This window comes from Leguminivora glycinivorella, chromosome 1 (genome assembly GCF_023078275.1).
Source record: "Leguminivora glycinivorella isolate SPB_JAAS2020 chromosome 1, LegGlyc_1.1, whole genome shotgun sequence".
Classification (NCBI taxonomy): domain Eukaryota; kingdom Metazoa; phylum Arthropoda; class Insecta; order Lepidoptera; family Tortricidae; genus Leguminivora; species Leguminivora glycinivorella.
In genome coordinates, this window is record NC_062971.1 from 1,910,230 (window position 1) to 1,931,407 (window position 21,178).

Below are 21,178 nucleotides of genomic sequence, written 5' to 3' on the forward strand. Positions count from 1 at the left end.
CTCCCTGACTGGTCTGCAACTACAGAAACCGCTGCGCGGCGGCGAACCGAAGATGCGGCAGTGCGAGGTGCACATGAACCCCGCGCGCAAGAACTGCTGCCGGCTGTGGATGTCCAAGTTCCCCACGCGCTCCAAGAGGATAGACGTCATCTCCAGGATCACCTTCCCGCTGGTCTTCGCCCTCTTCAACCTGGCCTATTGGTGAGTTGAGCCGCAGCTTCCACTCTCTCGGTCAGATACAGAATTGGGACAAAACCAATGGCGTCGTTGTCTATTGCTCAGTCGTATTATCTTTGGAACCACACAGTGACCAACACCAATAATCCAGTACCAATTTAGCAATGACTTTTTACTTGTTATTCCGATTTTCCAATATATAGCAAAATCCACTAATAGAAATGGAACGTCGGTGCTACTTCCTTATACTTATTTAGTTTAGGTTACTCCTACGTACACGTCACTAACTGATTATATTTCCCCAGGTCAACCTACTTATTCCGCGACGAGGACGAAGAGAACTGATTCGCGCGCGACGCCGCCGCGGCCCCGCAGCACGCGAAGCTCGCCTTCGCCGTGCTCGCGCCCTACGCGCTCTTCGCGCTCGCCTACGCGCTCTTCCTCCGCCAGCGGCCGCTCGCGGAGACCTTCTGTCCCTGCTACCGCCCTGGTACAGACTGGCCGAGCAAGCGCGGCTCCTCCCCCGGCTCCAGTATCATGCTCACTGTCAGGACGGAGAACGATGAGCGAGGGCGCAGGTCTTAAGGCTGTTAGACTCATAGATTATGACTTGCTGATGAACCTTCTCTCCCTGCTACCGCCCTGGTACCGGTTGGCGAAGCAAGCGTGGCTTTTCTCCGGGATCCAGCATCACGGGATGGCGAACGACGAGCGAGGGCGCAGGTCTTAAGGCTGCTAGACTTATAGATTATGACTTGCTGCACCTTCCCTCCCTGCTACCGCCCTGGTACCGACTGGCGAAGCAAGCGTGGCTTTTCTCCGGGATCCAGCATCATGCTCACGGGATGGCGAACGATGAACGAGGGCATTGTTCTTAAAGCTCGTGAAAGCTGTAGATTATGACGCGAATGTGCGGAGCAAACGAAGATTGTCTCCGGGCGCCAGTGTGATAACCACAACTGATAAACGAAGACAGAGGAAAGTTCGACTTGCTGAAAAATTAGTACACGGCCAAGATAAAGTTTTCATGATCAACTGGTGCTCTCTGCCCTGATTACTTTCATCTACGTACATAACCTAATTCCTAAAATGTTTACAGTCATGATATGAGCGAGCGAAAAAGTCGTAAATACAGACTTTTACGGTTTATATCTTTTTTTGGGGCTGTGCCAATGCCGATAGGTAGGTAGCTATTTCAGTTCAGCATCTAATTCAATGGGTAATTTGTAGCAAGCCTGTAAATACGAAATTATATGTTGCTTGACGAACTGAAAAGTTCCATCTTGAAATTGAAGGTTATGAGATTGATAGGATAGAGCGGGGATAAAATTAATGAGTCTACCTAGACTGCCAAGAAGAAAAGCCTGCCTAGTTCCAGTTTACAAAAGAAAATGTTTATAATCCTAGCTCGAGATCTCTCGAGGTTGATATGATAATAAAATCATGATAACCATTATGAGTAACCTAAGCAAGTCATAAACTATAGACGAAATGAAATATTTGTTGTGATAATAGTAATAACACCAACAGTTTTCGTTCTTTTGTTAAAACAAGAAACAACTTCACAACAACACATGTTTAAATTAACACAAATAGGTATGTCTTCATTTTGAGTCTAAAAGAATCCATTTTAAAATTGGATGTAAATACGACAAGCTTAAAACTAAGGCAGGCGTCAGGCGCGGGATATAATAGCCTAAACATAACCTCACATTTACAAATTTTGTTCACTGCGTTAGCGATAGGTCACTTATACATTTACAATGTATAAATAAGATATCTAGTAATAATGTAGATAGAATTTTAGATTAACCAAAAAGAAAGCTTTTGTTTCCTCAAACGGCGCTCGCGGCGGAATGTGTGACATCTGAACTAGTTATAGGTTCAAAACATTTTCGTTTCAGAAAAGTTTTCGATAATTTTACCAAAACTCCATGAACGGAGACTTACTCACGTAAGTAGGATACATGATTCGGTTTGCCAGACACACGAGGTTTGAATCCGTATCCTGTTTGAAATACCGTTCAAAGTCGTGTGGCCTACGGTGACCGCCCTATAAGAGCGTGCATGAATGTGTGAATGTAGGAGTATATTAAGGGTCAGTATGTTAACTTATTGATACCGATGAAACTACAATATGAACTCGACTCTATATCATATAGCGTAGAGTCAAATATACATCTCTCGGGAGTAGTTGGAGAACATATTATTATAAGGAGGCCTAGTACCGGTAGGTTTCATTCATAATCTATACTAAGTTCTCGTCTATAAGACAAAAGGAATTTATAAAACAATTTAATCATTACCTATATATAGAGAATAGATAAATAAGGGTCGAGCATTTCTTATTAAAACCTAAATCCGGCTCGAAGGACCATCGTCTAAATAAATATCATTCGAGGTAGCCGTTTATGATTTAGTGAGAAACGCGAGAGGTATGGTGTAAATAGTTGGGCCTACAAATTTCTACACCTGTGTCGCTCAGTGTACAGAACTCTGTTATCTAAGATGTTTATTAAATTACTAAAATACTCGTAAAATATGTTAAGGTATTTCGATATTAATTTATAGTCATCTATACTTCGTGTCACTGTAAATAATTTAGGATACGTTAGCGACTCTACTCAATGTTTCCTACGTATCGATGTTTTAAATACACTTCTTCACGTTTAAAGTATGAACACATTGTCACTGTACGATATATTGTGAAAGTATCACTAAAGCTGTGTTCGTGCCATGTCGACGGCGCTCGGGGCCGCTCGGGGCCGCTCGGGGCCGCTCGGGGCCGCTCGGAGCCGCTCGGGGCCGCTCGGCGCACATCGGTCGCTTCCGCGATTCACTCGCTTCTGTTCCATTTACATAAATCGAATTACAGAATAAATATACTATTTGCTCATCTTTCTATTTCCGTCCCTTTTTATTTCCATGGTCTTGAAGTTTGGGTTGTACGAGTAACATGGTTATACTAGTTGATATAAGTAGCCGATACTGATAATCTAGCATGTATTCTTATTTACTTAGATATGTCCCTTATTAGATATTCTTGGGCTGTGATGGCAACCTTAAAATTTTCAATATACTAGTACTTGCCTAATAAAAAACTTATGATTTATATGGCCTGGCAACACATGTTTTGATACCAATTTGAATTTATCCGTTAAGTCAATTAAAGTTTTCGAAAACACATCTACATATCGATACTACAAAGGCAAATATAAATTTAACCACATATGAATGAAATACCAGAAAAATTGTTAATATTTAATGGGTGAATACTTTACTAATCAAAAACAAATGCCAGGAATCAAACAAGTTTACAAAATTTTAGTTTCGGTAGTAATTATAAAGTCTGTGTTCTTTGTGTTTTAAGTTTCCAGTAGCTAATTAAAATTATCGATTTATGAAAACCATGAATTTTAGAACAGAAATGATGATGATGAAATTACAAAGGTAGTGAAAAACAACCCACATAAACAAATATGTATAATCAGAAAAATACAGAAAAGTATAAACTTGGACTGCTACATAATATGGTCGTATTATACTAAAGAAATACTTATAAAGATATCGAACAATAAATATAAATTGTAGGTATTAATAGTTAGAAATGAGTATGAAGTAATTGTCGTACCTAAATACAAAATATACAATAAACTATTGTATTGATCTTAAAATTCAGAGAACCAGACTATCCACAGGTTTTGGAACAAATAAATTATTAATAATTTATAAATAAGCTTTTCGAAATAATTCAAGTGATGTAAAATGAAGTGTGGTACAAATATCCAGCCAATATCCGTTACGTCATACGATTCGACCAATCAGCGACCGTAAAAAAATCGTTGACCAATCATGATCGTCCGATGACTAGCACCTCAATTCACGTCACTTTAATGACCATGAATATAGTAGTATATTATCCTTGTATCTGTGGTTAGTGTAATGGAAGACGAGAGTTATTAAAACACTATAAAAGTTGATTAAAAATAATACTTCGCTCTAGAGAGAGTTGGAGACATACACGAGAAAGAGAAACCAATAGATCCAATGGATAATATACAAAGTTAATTGTTACTTTAGCCCTTTAAGTTATAAAGGACGGCGTAATGAAATGCGAATTTCAAAAAGTGATTTTTAATAAATGTATACCCATCTAAAGTGTGTTTTATTTCTAAGTGGTACCTAAACTATTTTCTAGACCTAGGTATAAACAGCGTGCGTCGTCGTGTGTGCGGGCGTGGTCGGAGAGTTATTTTTGACATGCTAGCAGCCTTTCTGCTTCATTCTGAAAAAGATAAAAATACCGACTTAAGTTGTAAATTCTGACAATGATAAGAAGAGTGCGGCGCTCCATAGTAAAACTTATGGGAACGCGTGAGGGTTGATATTGGGTCGTAACCTTGCCCGTGAGTTGCCGAATTTAGTTATCAATTAAATAAAACCCTAAGCGCGGTTTCAGTGTTTCACATTATCCGATCCGATATCGGATGTAAGACCGATACATTATATATTATCGATCCAATACATCCGATACATTAAAGGCGCCATATAAATTATCGATACATCTGATATCGGATCGGATAAATGTGAAAACACACTAAGGTAAAATTAACTTTTAGGGCTTTGATATAAAGTGCCCATGTCGAATACCATGTCGAGTGCCCGTGACGACCGGTCTGGCGCAGTCCGGTAAGGCCTTTTTATTTGTGTGATGAGCACAGATATTTGTTCCTGAGTCATGGATGTTTTCTATGTATATAAGCAGGGCCGGATTAAGGGTAGAGCGAGTGGAGCGGCCGCTCTAGGCGCCGAATGGTAAGGGGGCGCCAAAATCGTCATTGCGTGGGCGCACACATAGCCCAAAATGGCGAGAGGAGCCGGAAATTAATTTTATTCAGATATTGAAAATCTAGATTTGTGATTGTGATTAAGATTATCTGAAAAGTTGCACCACAATGCCACCATGTACAACATGCATATAAGGTGGCAGCTGTTGCTACTGTTGCTATAGGGCGCCGCGAAAGATGTTTCTAGCTCTTAACGAACCACGTTGTTGCGAGGCCGAACGACAAAGACAATGTTACGTGTCGCTATCCAAACGCTCAGTGTTTATCCGCAATTCAAAGTGGAGTTCCTCTTAAAGCCAAAGGCGCAAAACGTCTCACAGAGGCGCAATTTTGTATGAGTCCTTTGACTCATACAAAATTGCGCCTCTTTGCTTTTGCGATCCTTTGATCGTAAGCGTGATGATAAACGCACTTCTAATAACCCAAATGTAAATACCCCAAAATATGCCAAAGGCCGAATAACATGAGATGATTAACCTATTTAATTCCAAGCTTTGCTCTTCTGCAGTTCGGCAATTAGAGTCGAACTTCTCGACTTCTCAATATCTGTCCAAGTTGCTGCAATTTGCTTTTCTCTCCCATGCCTTGCCTTGGCTTTGAACTAGCGTTTCTGATTTCTCGACCTATTTGAAGTCTCGAGTTTCGAGAAATCTCGAGCCCAAAGTCTCGAGTCTTCTCGAGTCTCGAGTCTTTTTTTATAAACTGTAAAATTTCGATAAAATAGTAAACAACAATGTGACTAGTACTTTTTATCGCACCGCGCTATGATAAAAGATGCGTAGGAACAATAAAAATGTTCTTTTAAATAAATATAAATCAGATTTTAACAAGAAAACTACAATTATAGTCCTGATAATAATACCTAATCCTTGGCAACGACTGTAACTGCCCCGCCTGTGCAGGAGTGAAGTAAATTAAAATGTCATGTATTAACTCATAATGTCACTGAAATTAAACGTTTATAATAACTTCTTCCTTGTTTCCTCAATGCCGAGGATCGTGACCACAAGTAGCGTATCACCATTGAACGCGGTCACAAGCCATGTGACTGACTGGACGCGGTGCATGGTATACGCTGCCGCCACTTTCTTCATACAGTCAGACCATCTCTAACGAGCCCCACACAAATTCGCCAATTTATGCAATTCGTGATCTCATAATATGTCCGGATAATCTATGGGCCACTTCTGGCATATTTTGGAAAGCCGTGTGGTGATATTCAGTTCTTGCAAAATATAGATGTCAGTTCTTCTGGCTTTCCAAGTTAGCAGTCTTCGCCAGCACCACATCTCAAGAGCTTCAATGTTAGCCACGTCAAAGCTTTTCAAGGTCCAAGTTTTGGCACCATACACAAATTTAATATCGAGATTATAGACAAGACAAGAATTCGAACCAATCCCACTTTAGTGTTACGTGTGATTCCTCTGTTCTTTTAAATCTTGTCGAGGTTATTAGGCATAGCAGTCTCCGCTATACCGGCTTTACGGCGTATGCCGTCAGTGCCACCACCGTCGCAGTTTATTAACGACCGACGAACGAAGGTACATGAACGCGCTGACTTTTTCGTACTGCGCTTTCGCTTTTAAATAACACGAGGCTGTCAAAACTAGCCAAAATCTCTGCCAGCTTACGTTGGAACGAGAGGTTAGATTGCTTTATCTCGTCCCAATTTATGACCGCCGTTCGGCACCGTCCCCACCGCCTCGCGATGAGACCGGACCGGGCAGAAGGTAGAATGTTGCATTTCCCTCCAGTTCGTACTTTACATTCGGAACTCGAGACTCTCGAGTACCTGTCATTTTTTTCTCGTCTCGAATGCCGAAATTCTCGAGAATTCTCGAGTTCGAGACTCTCGAGCAGAAACCCTATCCTGAACTAAAGCTCAAATCTGACTGTTATCAGTTTGGTTTCTTGGTCTGCCAGAGTTTGGTCTTTGGCCTCTTTTGTTTCATCACAGCCATTTGTTCTTGTCCTAGTGAACTCCTCAATGAACACGCCGCACAGGAAAGCATTAACCTCGCGTACGTTTGTCCTATGAAAGACAGAAGCTTTTATAGAATCAAGCCCCCCCCCCCCCATAAATAATAGGAAAAATTTTCTTTGTAATTTAATCTGTGTAAAGAATGTCCTATAATATTTATTTTTATTTATTTATTATTATTTAATACTAGTTCAGCGTCGAGCACTAGTACTTTCACCTTATCTTAATACAACATTGTATTATAATATCGCGTTATTGTCATCAACTATAAATTGAAAGAGGATTAATCGTGAGGATGGCTTCAAACTATCAAATGTATGGAATCCAGTGATTTGTTTGTGTAAAAAACTGGTGAAGTCAGAATTGAACAAACGTAGTGACACTGTGAGTGTAGTGTGTTTAGACCTTATAACACATAATTGATTGAAAATGTAGGGGGCGAAGGTTTGATTTCCATAGAAATTTTTAATTTCACCCATTTTTTAGTGCCAAGCTTGGGTTTGACAGTCTATAAAAGGATCATTAATAAAAATACCGACTATAACTTAAATTTAGGCGTTCAGTCAACTTTAATTAACCCTTAAATGCATGGTGATGTATATATGCATCATATATTTGATGGCCTATGACTCAATATGTAGCTATCCAAAATCACATTTATAGCTTAATTATTATTTAGTATTTATTATTATTTAATAAATAATCAAATAAATTAAATAATATAATGATTTACTATTTATTATTTAAGGATAAAGATGAAATGTTAAATATTTTTTTCATTATTTTTCCAAGAGTCAGAAAACCATTGTCTATCACATATATTAATATCTCGTTAAAAGAAACGAGATATTTAGGAATGTGACAGACGGACAGAGTCGCACCATAAGGGTTCCTGTTTGTACCTTTTTGGTACGGAACCCTAAATCTTGCATTTAAGGGTTACGTATACAATATGAACAATTTGAAAAACGAACTTAAACCTACCTCAATCAGCTTATAGATGGCCAGTAACGTCTCCCCAGGTTTACATCCATCGTCTCTTCCAACGGACCGTTTTCCCCAGTTGGGCGTGAACGTCAACTGCGCATGCGTCATGACCAGCATGGCCGCGAGCACCAATAGGAACACTCCACGCATCCTACCAGAGACAATTTAAAAAAAATCCCGCGCGCTCGAGGAGACAACTTTTTTCCACCAGTCCAGACTTCAGAATGAGCGCTTTCAGCCACACGCGGGGTTTTATATGCCGTTTGGTCAAGAAGTTTTTATCCGGCTTCGCAAATCAAGTGAAGCCTATGTCCAAGTTTTAATTGGGATGCAATAACGTGGGTTGGGACATTATCGTAATTACATTTCTTATTTAGGTCTTCAGTGGTGGAATGCTGGATGTGATAAATAGCTGTAAAAGGAAAGAAACGAGGCTGTAAAACATAGAGGCATTTATTCACCCATATTTACTTTTGCTGATTGTGTTTAAGCTTAGAAGTCATATCAGTCTTCATGTGTTATCCGAGTAGAGCTGGAGAAAGAAACAAATATTCTATGGGGGTATATATACCTATTTGTACACAACTCTACCAAAGGAATTTAATAACTCATCGTCTAGCATACGCCAAAACACTCATAACTCTCTCATTTACGAATACGACATTGCCCTTGCTTAACTCAGTACTTTCGTACCTATTTACATACTGCTTAATGTACCCACAGACAGACTCAACCCCTCACGGCCCTCGGTGCATAGAAAAGATGCCAACCGTCTACAATATGGCAGTCTCCATTTCACTTATATGGAAAAATGATATATTACACTTATGACTGAGATATAGACCGTGATTACCTTTTTGATTTTTATTGAGGTCCCGATATTTCGACGCAGTTGCATGCATCATGATTATGGGAAACTCAACTCGGAGTTTATATCCCGGTCAATATAGGTAAGTCTAATCTAATGAAACTAACCGTGAATCATTTAAAACTCTTATGATATATATTATATATGTCTTTAATAAATTGAAACAATCCATACGAGCTACTCACAAATCATAATCAGCACAGACTTCGTCACAATTGCAAATTGCATATTATATTATATTACAGAGACATCTACGGTACCTACGCGACGAAGCGTATTTTGTCACGTTGGCTAGGCGTGGGGTTGATTCTGATCATAAGTTTGTGATGCTTTCTAAGTAATTTTAGAGCGACCTTGATTATCTTATAGATATCTCACGCATGACTACTTAAATTAGTTCATGTCAAAACCGAAAGAAATTAGTATGTACCTAATTCAGAATCGGTCTCTTGGTATGAGACGACATAATTCACCCATAAATGTAAATGTAAGCACTACACAAGTACTTACACAGTGTAAGATAAAGTAGAAGTAAACTTGGGACTAATTGGCTACATCACGTCACCCGTAATTTGAAATAAATAACTGGAAATAGAGACCCCTAACCACTCTAGCGTAAACTAGTAATGTAGAAATTGCAGAACATTCCCAAAAAGCGGAAACATTCTTGAGAATGTTCGCAGAACATTCCCGCAACATGCAATTTATTATTTAAACGAGAGAATATACTTGAAATAATGTTTAAATGGGCATAATATAAAACTATATATAATATTGTCTATTACAGTTAGCTATTTTGTTGATAAGTGATAAGTTACCAATAAGTTGCTTAAATTCTCACTATAAGTTCAGGGAACATTTCGACTTTCAGACTTCACAGTTTTAGTCCTAACTTTTTTAAATTAGGTACCGATCTATTATTTCTTGATGCCTGTTTTTGGTCATGCCAATATATGTATACACAAAAAAAAAAAAAAAAAAAAAAAAAAACAAAAAGGTCGCTGTCAGGATCGAACCTGAGAACATCGGCATACGAAGCCAGCGCACTACCACGGGACTACGTCTTGACTTGCTGAGTTCGACGAAATTATGGTATAAACTACGAAGTTACTAAGTATTCTGATAAATTCTCGTTCTCGAGAACATTCTCAGAAGTTACCGAAAATTCTGCAACTTTGGAAACTTCTCGTCCGTGCATTGCTAGCGTAAACATATATTTGGTTCTCAACCCAACCCTTACTAATATTAAAGATATAAAAATAACGGTGACCGCTTTCTATCAAGCGGACCGTATACCTGTTTCCACCGACATGGTATTAAAAAAATACAGATAAAAAAAAACTTTCATTACTTACACGTGTATTCTACAGCTCATTAACAGTTAAAATGCTATTAATATAATATAAGTATATAAAATCGACAATCTACCTACGCATATCTTTAGTAATACCAAAGAGAATATAGTCTAAGCTATATAGGTCTTTGGTAATACGTAGTATCTTCTTAGTAGTTTGTGGTAATAGGTTAGCATCGATATTTTTAATTAAGTAATTAGGTATGTCTAACTACAATAAGAATTCGTATATGTACTTGTTAATATCTTCTCAAATCATGTAACATATTTCCATTTTCAGATTATCCAACACATTAGTTCTATTAAAGTAGCTTTTGTAATAATAAAAACCATATTTTATGAGTGGGATGGACCTTTCTAATAAAGTAATACTTCCCCGACGAATTTTGGCGACCCCGGCTATTTTATTAGATATTTTCGGTAACTAATTAATTACGGACCAAGATTTTAATGGAGAGCTTCGTAAAAAATAATCACCGATCATTTGAAACTGGTTAGATAGGTACTGATATCACCCATCCCATTAAACCTAATCACTAATCAGGCGATAAACTACAGTGCTCCTTAATTTTTAGTGTTATCGAGTTAGGTAAAAGTCAAGGCCAGTTTTGGAAAAAGTGTGCAAAAAGGAAAAAATAACATCAACCTTTTGAACGCCAGCAACATCAATGTTGTTATTTTGCATCTACGAAACGTTTTGGCTACATACCGGGATCGTAGCTCGGTGAGACAAGGTAGATAGGTACATCGTTTATTTTGGATAGACTTTCATTTTATACACTCTTTTCTTGTTTCTTTGTCACGGACATTAGACCAGTTAGGCCCACTTGCACCAGCCACTTAACTCAGGGTTAGTGGGCTGTCATCTGTCAAATTCCATATAAAATGGTGCAAAGGGCTTACACGTGTATTTTTGCATAAATTTTATCCCGTGACACCTGGTGGCTGCTGATTATGTTATCATCCGACTCACTGACAGCTACCGATTAGAAATGCACACCCAATCAAATTAAGTAGGTATTTTAGCATAATACCAGGGGCGGCTCACTCCGCGATTCTATCGCCGCGCTACAAGTACATGCTGGCCGCGAGTTCGCGGCCTAATCAGGGGTGGCGCGCGTTCTCACGGAACGCACGTTTGCACTTTCTATTGTTACTTTACTTGAGAGTTTTTTTAAAGTTTTATATGCGATGTCCGCGTGTAAATGGCTAATTAAATAGACATCATTAATAAAATAGGACAATCTTACACAGATCTACTATTGATTAAGTCCCACGGAAAAGTTCAATAAGGCTTACGATGTTGGGACTTACATAAAAAATATAAATACTGTATATATAGCTAGAAAGTACCCAAGACTGGAATATAATAGTATAACATTTTATCTGACCGGTGACGATTAACGTTTCCCAAAGTTTCACATCCCAAACTACCAAAAAATATTTAGTCAAAGGTATTGTTTGGCAAAATTTCCATTTCCCAATATATTTTAATTAAATGGCGCACTAGAAATTTGTTTGTTGATTTTATACTTTGTGTCCAAGATTTGTGTGAAATAATGTGTATGTCGTACTTTTTTCCTCCTGCTGAAAATGTCAAGCTAGGAACACACTACGCGGACGTCCGTCGTAAATCGACCGCGGACGGGAATCTGGACAATGGAAATACACATAACCGTGCAAACTATCGGTCGACGGACGCGGACGTGGCCTTGAGCGCACGGACGTCCGATCGAAATCTGGCTCGCTGGATCTTTTGTTCCGTGCACACTGATAGGTCGCGGTCGCGGTCGTTTTACGACGGACGTCCGCGTAGTGTGTTCCTAGCTTCAAGGATGACATTTTCACTTACATGTTCGGATATATTTTATTAAACGAAACCTGATGTTTTCAAGACCATTATGTTCTATTAATTTTTAATTACTTTCAAAAGTCATTTCTGGTTTGCTCACTGTCAACCTAACACGCTCCTCCTCGCTTAGCTCGTCGTCGCACCTAAACTGACTCTGTCACACACGAGTTTTCTGTTACAATACTAATAGAATCATTACATTTCATTTATGCCTGGTAATATTTATTCTCAAACGTGGTTTTGCATGGTGTAATTTGTAGAAACATTTTTTGACAAAAAAATAGTCGACAAAATAATTTCGTCCAGTAATCAATTTGACAAAAATAAAGTTGAGAAAACTTTTCTTGTCCAACTGAAGCACTTGGGAATAAAACTGAAATTATCATTTGACAGATTTTAAGTTAAATGCAAAAAATCTTCGGTACATGAAATCACAGTATAAGGATATATCAGTAGTTAATCTCCGGCAGCGGCGGCGCGGTCGTTACTACTGCGCAAGGTCACGCAGGGTTGTACATGTACAACGTTACTATAATCGACTTCGTACAATGTAAGTTGTTGTAAATCTAATAGGTACTATTAACTGTAAGTAGGTTTTAGTATAACAATACCACGTCATGACACCACATTAGTCAGTATTGAAGACACAAAAAATCATTATAAATATATTACTCTCATACGCGCAATAGTAGATTGTGTAACAATAATTGCAAAAGCGTTAATTTAAGTGTTCATTTTATATGTTTTCTCTAGAATACACCCAATCCATCACAATAAAAAAAAGATTCGTTTGAACTAGAAACGTAGGTACCTACTGTCCTACTCGTATTAGTAACTGTGTATGGCGCTATGCTAGTACCAACGCTCTTTCTACCTTTTTATCTAATAAAGATTCAAGTACGTATTTGTTTCTTAAATACTGACGAAATCATATTTACATAAAATGTTTGAATAGATGTTTGCACAATATTTAAGTAGGTACCAAACTTTCGAGCTAGATAGATCGCAGCATCTACCTAAATGTCGTTACAGATAAATCCTTATTGATTTTAATGTGTCATTCTAGCTTTAAATCTCACTGCCGTTTTAACGCATAGGCTTTGGGAAATGAAACCCTATCGTCCGACGCTGCGCACGTGCGGCTCGTTTCTTTGTTAGAATTTTGTAGGCATTTAAAAAGCGGCATTTCGTGAACATCAAAGCAGTGGGCCTTCTGTACTTGTACTATTATATATTCTGTGATAATACTCGTATCTCGAACCACCTCGAACCGTCTATAGAGGGGATTACGACTTGCGAGTGACTTTTGTCCAGCAAAGAATGCCGTGGGCTGATATGATGATGATTATTATTAATCGTATTTATAGAATCTTTTTAGCGCGTTCAGGCTTGTACAAATACATTCTGGGGTTTAGGAAAAAAATATGCAGTGTTACTCAAATTATTTTGGGTTAAATTTTTTATCCGGTTACCGGTAGCTTTGCAGAAAAAAACTTAATGACCAACTTTTCATCAAATACCACGGCAAATTACCACGCGGAAAATTACATACTTTGCTACGTATACTTATCTAAAAATCTGACCACTGGTCCAATCTCATCCAATAATTAATTGGCCACAATATACGGCTTGACCATGCGTCACACCCGCGTATAAAACCCGTGTCTCCCGTCCCGAGTCCATCACAGTTACCTCTTCGCTTCCGTTACGCGGTCGTGCGCCATCTTGAAAAAAAAATTGAAAAAATGTACAAGTTTTGTCTACTGCTCGTGTTGGTGGCCTGTGCGCTGGTAGTGACGGAGGCTCAGCTGACTTTTACTTCGAGTTGGGGGGGCGGAAAGAGGTCCGCGGCGCCGAACCCTTGTAGGAGTGATGAGGCTGTTGGACAGATTTACAGAATGATACAGGTAATTACATATTTTATTATTCATATTTACAACCCACGGAAAATTGAAAAAAAACCGGCCAAGAGCGTGTCGGGCCACGCTCGGTGTAGGGTTCCGTAGTTTTTCGTATTTTTCTCAAAAACTACTGAACCTATCAAGTTCAAAACAATTTTCCTAGAAAGTCTTTATAAAGTTCTACTTTTGTGATTTTTTTCATATTTTTTAAACATATGGTTCAAAAGTTAGAGGGGGGGGGACGCACTTTTTTTTCCTTTAGGAGTGATTATTTCCGAAAATATTAATATTATCAAAAAACGGTCTTAGTAAACCCTTATATTTTTAAATACCTATCCAACAATATATCACACGTTGGGGTTGGAATGAAAAAAAATATCAGCCCCCACTTTACATGTAGGGGGGGTACCCTAATAAAACATTTTTTTCCATTTTTTATTTTTGCACTTTGTTGGCGAGATTGATATACGTATTGGTACCAAATTTCAGCTTTCTAGTGCTTACGGTTACTGAGATTATCCGCGGACGGACGGACGGACGGACGGACGGACGGACGGACGGACGGACGGACGGACGGACGGACGGACAGACAGACATGGCGAAACTATAAGGGTTCCTAGTTGACTACGGAACCCTAAAAAACGGGTTTAGTGAGAATCAGTCTCGGTGAGAATCAGCCTCGACCACAGTTAAAATTTTCTTCAAATATTTTTTATCAATATTGTTTTTTTTTATTTTTTTTTTCTTAAAATGAATTTCTACAATTGAAAATAAAATATTTAATTTGGCGTAACGCAATATTAAACAAGTCTCCATGTGCTACGGCGGCGTAGCCCGTAGAACAATTTCCTGCTACGACATACCGGTGCAGCTAGCACGGAGAACTGAGAAATAGAAGAGCTGAACTAACTTAATTAACTTTTCTTTCGGGACATCTGTGGGTCGAATTCCGAGTTTATAACTTCAGCTGTAAAAAAAAACATTGAGATGGATCTAAAGCGTACTAAGCACACTATGCGCAAGTGCTAATATGCATTTTTTTTTTTTCCAGAGGTGGAGGTAATCCTCATTGGATACTGCCGACCCGGTGTTCGACAGCATGCCCGACTCGGCTAAATATGCATACCTAGTAGATATATTATGTACAAAGTTTGGTCATGCGCGGATCCAGAGGGGGGGGGTTCATGGGGGCCATGACCCCCCCTGGAGCCTAGGCTGGCCATACAAAAAACCGCCATCTGTACTGAAATAGTACATTACGATACAAGTGCGTAAAAAAGGAAGTTCGAAACGAGTGGCGATAAATTAAAACACGACCGAAGGGAGTGTTTTAAATCGACACGAGTTACGAATTACCTTTTCGCACGTGTATCGTACGACGTTTTTCAGTACAGATGAGCCTTCAAAGTTTCGATCTGGCATATAATGAACCACTTCTCGCACTAGTGCGTAAAAAATACACCATCTGTACTGAAAAGATGATTATGTATTTATAACGAAAATTGTTTTTTTTTTCAGGCGGAAGCAGAAAGACTACTCCTCTGTCAGAAGCCCTGAACCCACAACCGCGACCGCTAACTTTAACCTTTACCAGTATTTAGTTAAGTGTTTATACGACTACGAGCAGTTAGAGCCAAACTGTGTTCCTTACGCATATTTTATATCATGTTTATAAATATATGATGTAGTTTTCGTTGTGTATTATTTGTGACCCATAAGTCCCATAATACCTACCCTACCGAAAAGCTTACCAACATAGGCGATCTATTAATTTTCTTTGCTAAAAATCATACATAATACTAATAGTAATAAACCAAAGTCAGTATCTACTTTAAAATTCATAAATAGGTACCTACTTGCCAGCAATCACAGTACCGTGATATACATCACGGTGTAACATGAAGAAACCGAAAGATTTTAACTACGCATTTCTGAAGGGAAAATAAGCACCCTGGGCCCTGTGAAGTCTAAATCTAAATAAGGTGCATTAGAGTAATTCCGAATCACAGAAATGCTCGGGTAATTTCGAAAGGGGAATCTTGATATGATGGAAATAATGGTGTTTTTTATACGATTTTCGAAATTAGACGACTTTCGAAATAACTCTAATGCACCTTACAACAAAATATGACAAAGGCCAAACAACATGAGAACATAATTAACATAGGTATTTATTTTCGAATCTTTGCTCTTCTGCAAACTTCTCGACTTTTCAATGACTGTCCAAGATGACCATTGCTGCAATTTGCTTTTCCCCTCACTAGCTCGGAAACACGTGTTTTGTCCTTTAATACCAGCGGGTAAAAACGCATTTTATCCACTAGTGGGTAAAGTAATTTGACCTTGAATAAAGTTAAATTGACTGCTTTAAAATTGATAAAAGTAGGTGAATCTAGTAATAAATATGATTTACCACCTGTGGAACTACTGGAAACAGTGATAAACGCATTTTTTGCGTTTTAGTTTCCTCGCTATAGTGAGGGGAAAAGTTTTGTGTTACACTCGGGTGCAAATGTATTTTACTTCTCGTGTGTTAAAAAACTCGCAAGTTCAGGATTCTACTCTCGAACCACTCGCTTCGCTCGTGGTTCAACTATAGAATCCTTTCACTTGCTCGTTTTTCAATTCCACACTCGGCGTTAAAATACAACTTTGCCCCCTTGTATAAAAAATAACTATTTCTCTCCCACGCCTTGCCTTGGCCCAGAACTGAAGCTCAAATCTGACTGTTATCAGTTCTTGGTCTACCAGAGCTTGGGCTTTGGCCTCTTTTGTTTCATCACAGCTTACTTTCTAACTAATTTTGTAGTCTACTTTGTAACTACACTAACTACGGAGTACAGCCCCTAGGAAATTGTTCCTTATAGCCCTCATTAATAAAATATAAGATACAAAAGCGGAATGTAAGATTTTAGTTACAATAAATAAAATTGAGGTTTCATTTACATAGAAAATTTACACATAGTGGCACTTCCACATTATCACATCTCGGACACTGGCGATCATTTGATCGAGGCGCGCGATGAAAGAGGCCCGTTCCTAGCACACAATCTCGTGTAGATCAACGCGTACCATGCTTGTATGAGTGAGATATCTGTATCTCACCCATACAAGCGTGAGTGTGTGAATGTGTGTGTGTATCTGTTCGCGTTTTTGACAGACGATAACTGTGAGGTAACCGAGAGGGGGTAGGCGGCACTTTCAGCGGAGAGCGGGAGTGGCCATACTGTACGATAGTACTCTTTATTATACTGTGACATTATTCACTTCAAAAGTAATGTTTTACAACTATACCTTGTACTTTTGGCTGTTGAAAAAAGTGTAGGTAAACAAACCCGAGCTGTCAATTTTGAGGGTTGTTTATTAGGTAACGTTTAGTTCCTAATTTTTTTTCCTTATTTAAAAATAATTGAGCTCACTACTATTTTCCATTTCATTCCACTATCATGTAATTTCGTTTGATTTGACGAAACATGTACACCTTCACAAATACAAACATATCTTCATTGCATTTAATGAATATTATTCTATTCTTCTGGGAATCATCTACCAAAAAGTACCCAATTTTGCAGAGGTTTGAAACTCATGGTTGCATTTTAATTTGGGTGTAACACTACTAAAATATAAAGGTACTAACCATTGTACGCGATTTTTAATTTTATCTGTTTGATGCTTGGTTTTGATTGTTTATGAATAAATCAAATCTGAATCGATCATCATCATCATCTTTTTAACTATAAAACTCCGATAATCGTGAGACTTCGTTAATCGTTAAAGCGATACATATTTAAAAATAACACGTCATTTTTAAATATCACGGTAAAAAACCGAAATTACGGTCTCTTCGGGCTTTTACCGCCGTTGGTTGGCTAAATCCTAGGTTTTTTAAATATCATTATCATCATCAGATTGATTTTGACAACGATGCTGTGGGCCACGATCGATAATTTGTGACTTTAACTTTCGGTTGCACGAGTCTGTCATGCCGATGATTGCACTCTATTCCCAGGTTAGTGATCGATGACGATGGTAAATCTTTAGAAGATTATTATCGCCAATTGGTCTTTAGACTGTTTATAACCGACGGATTGCTTTTACCGATTATACTAGCTTTTACATGCAGTAAGAAGTTTTCGCGGCGCAGCGAGCCGCTTGGGGTGCTGGATTGATTCGGTAAAATTTAATAACGGTAACCTTAAAGTTAATCCGTTAATCGAAAAATATTTAACGGATTAAGGTTACAGCGATTATCACATCTGTTCCGAGTTAGATAACTTGTTTACCTACACTACACCAAATATTTAATAGGTACCGACCTATTAGAAACTTGTACCTACACTACACTCCTTTTGTTGGCAAAATTAGGCGGAAGTATATGGTTTTAGGATGGAACGGACTATAGTAGTGACCTTAATTATTTTTAAATACGAAAAATTGAACAGGAACTAAACCTTACTTTATAAACAACCCCTTTGACGGTTGGTTCACAGTTTTTTAAATACCTAAAAATACATACAGAAAAGAAAAAATCGCATTGTTACCGGGAATCGAACCCGGGTCTTGCCATTTACGCGTTTATAATCATTAAAAATGGCTCACCATCACCATAAATAAAAAGTTCCAACTCTAAGGGCGAGCAATTAGCCACCTATAATTTTGTTCATCAATCTGGCGAGAAAGGTTCATCTACCCCTGGATCTGTCAAATTTTATTGAATATTTTTCGATTTGTTACAGTAGTCACACTACTATATATAAATTATAAATTTAAATAGATATTACACTTTCTTCAACAGCCGAAAAGTCTCAAGGTTATAGCTGATAAGGCTAGGCGCCTTTGACCAACTCTAAGGGCGACAGTGCTCGAAAAATATCAACATTTTTTGCCTAGTTGATAGATTAAACCATCTTCTCGCTATATCGTAATCCTGAAAGTCGATAGTATCAGACTAAGCTCGCCCTTAGAAACGGTCCACATCAGAGAGGGCATTGTTTGGGCTGGTGTCCCTCTCGCACGTGTTGCCAGTGTTAATGAGGTTCCCATATTAGTAGTATTTTTATCTGTATATTACCTGACTTTATAACTTCTTATTTTATTTTAATGTTATATTCAAACTAGGGTTTCGATACATTTCAAAAAATTTGAAAATAATTATAATGTGATTATTTTGATGCCTGTAAATCAAAGATTTGTATAAATAAAAAATACTTTCAATTGGGTGTTAGTAGATTTTAGTAACTTTGAAAATTGACTGGTATACCCAATTTATGATCAGTAAAAATGACGTCACTGAATAATGTAAACATTGCCAGCAAGTAGCCAGATACCATTTTGCCCATCAATCTACCTCTAAAATGTGGACACACTTTTGGACCTAATTAAACAATCTAGTTTAATAATTCTAAATCTACAAGGTTATAGTTCATCACAAAGAAAATTATGATGATAATTACTACCTCTTTGATTTAATACTCTTAGTGGTGTATGGTTTAATTAGGTAAATAAGAAAAGTACTATGCTTGGTTTTAAGTTGTTTATTGATAAAACTATTTCTTTTGTCATATTACATACCTAAAATAAAATATAAAAGAATAAGTCAATTCTATTTATATCTAACTCTAGTAAATATAGTCACTCATGGTGGTTCAGGTTGCCTGTCTATGAGGTCAATACAAATAATTATTCTTATAAATCCATCATAAATGAACATATTTTATGATGTTGTATATTACAAAGCCAAAAGAGAGCTAAGAAATAAAGTCCCGCTTTGTAGAGCCTCAAAGATTTTACATTCTGTATTATACAACATCATACTTTAAGAAACATAGTCCATAACCTAAGAAGCAGAAGGTGAAAGCACTTGTGTCACTCCGCTTGTATCTAGAGACATCCTTGTGTGTCCTGTGTACACCAAGTCATCTTCATCCAGCGCCTCCCGCATCCTTCTCTTGTATATCTCACTGTCCGGGTTGTTCTCCTCATTCCGACACCTGTCCAGCTTCTTGTCAATGACTCGCACGCGCTCCCGGGCCGGACTCTCCACCATTTTTACCATGGACCTTATTTTACGTACCGCTTCAATCAAGATAGCCAACTTATCTGGCCCTGCATCTCTGAAGAGCATGTCGGTAACATAACTGTCCAAGTTTTCCTGCTCCTTAGAGGCTGCGTGGAGCACTGCTGCTAAAGCTATCTGGGATGGCGCATATAATAGACAAGCATCAGTCAAAAAAACTTTTTCCAAGAACTCATCAATACCGCTCCGAAGGCGCTCTGGATTAGCAAGACTGCACCTCGTTTTGATGTCAATCAAGAAGCCTTCCACTGGTCTGAACGGATTATGTATGGTTAAGTGATAGTTTAACTGCTGCATCAGTAACAGTTCATTATTTAAGATAATATCTGACGCTTTATCCCTGTCTCCCTTGATATTAGCCACAAACTGTCCAATAGAAACATTGAATTCTTCAACTTTGCACGATAAATACACGCAAGTAGCCAGGATTTCCTTAGGGTGGTAGTCCATTGCTGAATTGTAGAGATAAAAACGTTTGAAGTAGTGAAACGCAGTGCCTACAACGCCTTTGGGCATTGGCGGGCTGAATCTCTTGCAGAACTCTTTGAGATGTAACTCATACTGCCTAAGAAGCAGTCTTTCTTCATCTGGAGACAGGAACACGTTGTATCGCTGGTATTCGTCTACGTGCGCGCCGTGCTTTGCGATGAACTCCAAATTATGCTTCTCCCGCAAATGTGCAAGTTCGTTCTCATCGTTAAACGTCCAGAACTTCCTTTGGGAACTCGTGGAAAACATTTTTATGTTATTTATCTATCTTAAATCTAGTAAAACAGTCAATATTTATATTTTAACGGACAACAAGAGAAGCACATCACAGAAGAAACGCTTTCGTATTTTTTATGAAAGTGACAGGTGACTGACAAGACATCACGATTTTTAGTACGTTCGAATACAATAGGTGCACATTGAATTATTTGAAACTTGTTGTCGAACACCAAAACCAATTTTGTTGGTAACACAAGAAATAATAACTAAATGAAGTAAATAAATTACGCTATTAGATAACATTTATTTATGGCCTATAATAAGTTTGGAGGTTCCGTAAGAATAACATTGTTTTAAGAGGGTTCCATAAAGAGAACAGGGTTAAGTGATCTTCTGCTTATCTGCGCCTGCGAACTGTCAAAAAAAG

At 38.2% G+C, this 21,178-nt stretch overlaps 4 protein-coding genes across 11 annotated transcripts in view; 2 read left to right on the forward strand and 2 right to left on the reverse strand.

Moving 5' to 3' along the window:
* The window catches only part of LOC125233764 (glutamate-gated chloride channel), a 46,037-nt gene extending 42,652 nt beyond the window's left edge, over positions 1 to 3,385 (forward strand). For 7 of the 8 annotated variants that reach the window (XM_048140318.1, XM_048140250.1, XM_048140039.1 and 4 more), the window contains exons 11-12: positions 26 to 201; positions 483 to 3,385. In XM_048140318.1, coding sequence (XP_047996275.1) covers positions 26 to 201; positions 483 to 522 — 216 coding nt within the window. In that variant the 3' untranslated portion in view covers positions 523 to 3,385. The remainder of the gene's footprint in view (positions 1 to 25; positions 202 to 482) is intronic. The other variant, XM_048140187.1, reaches the window with a different exon arrangement.
* Positions 3,386 to 4,325: 940 nt separating this feature from the next.
* Positions 4,326 to 8,261, reverse strand: LOC125234223 (adipokinetic prohormone type 1). Its single transcript, XM_048140453.1, has 2 exons — positions 7,990 to 8,261; positions 4,326 to 4,462 (listed from the first exon to the last, which is right to left on the reverse strand). Exons 1-2 carry the CDS (start codon positions 8,140 to 8,142, stop codon positions 4,427 to 4,429), a joined length of 189 nt encoding a protein of 62 aa, XP_047996410.1. The 5' UTR covers positions 8,143 to 8,261; the 3' UTR covers positions 4,326 to 4,426.
* A 5,505-nt stretch (positions 8,262 to 13,766) lies between these two features.
* On the forward strand, positions 13,767 to 15,659 carry LOC125232008 (adipokinetic prohormone type 1-like). The gene is made up of 2 exons (XM_048137620.1): positions 13,767 to 13,973; positions 15,486 to 15,659. The coding sequence occupies exons 1-2, from the start codon at positions 13,812 to 13,814 to the stop codon at positions 15,522 to 15,524; spliced, it is 201 nt and encodes a 66-aa protein (XP_047993577.1). The 5' UTR covers positions 13,767 to 13,811; the 3' UTR covers positions 15,525 to 15,659.
* A 3,827-nt stretch (positions 15,660 to 19,486) lies between these two features.
* On the reverse strand, positions 19,487 to 20,887 carry LOC125228208 (cyclin-H). Its single transcript, XM_048132687.1, has one exon. The coding sequence runs from the start codon at positions 20,779 to 20,781 to the stop codon at positions 19,804 to 19,806; it is 978 nt and encodes a 325-aa protein (XP_047988644.1). The 5' UTR covers positions 20,782 to 20,887; the 3' UTR covers positions 19,487 to 19,803.
* Positions 20,888 to 21,178: the final 291 nt, after the last annotated feature.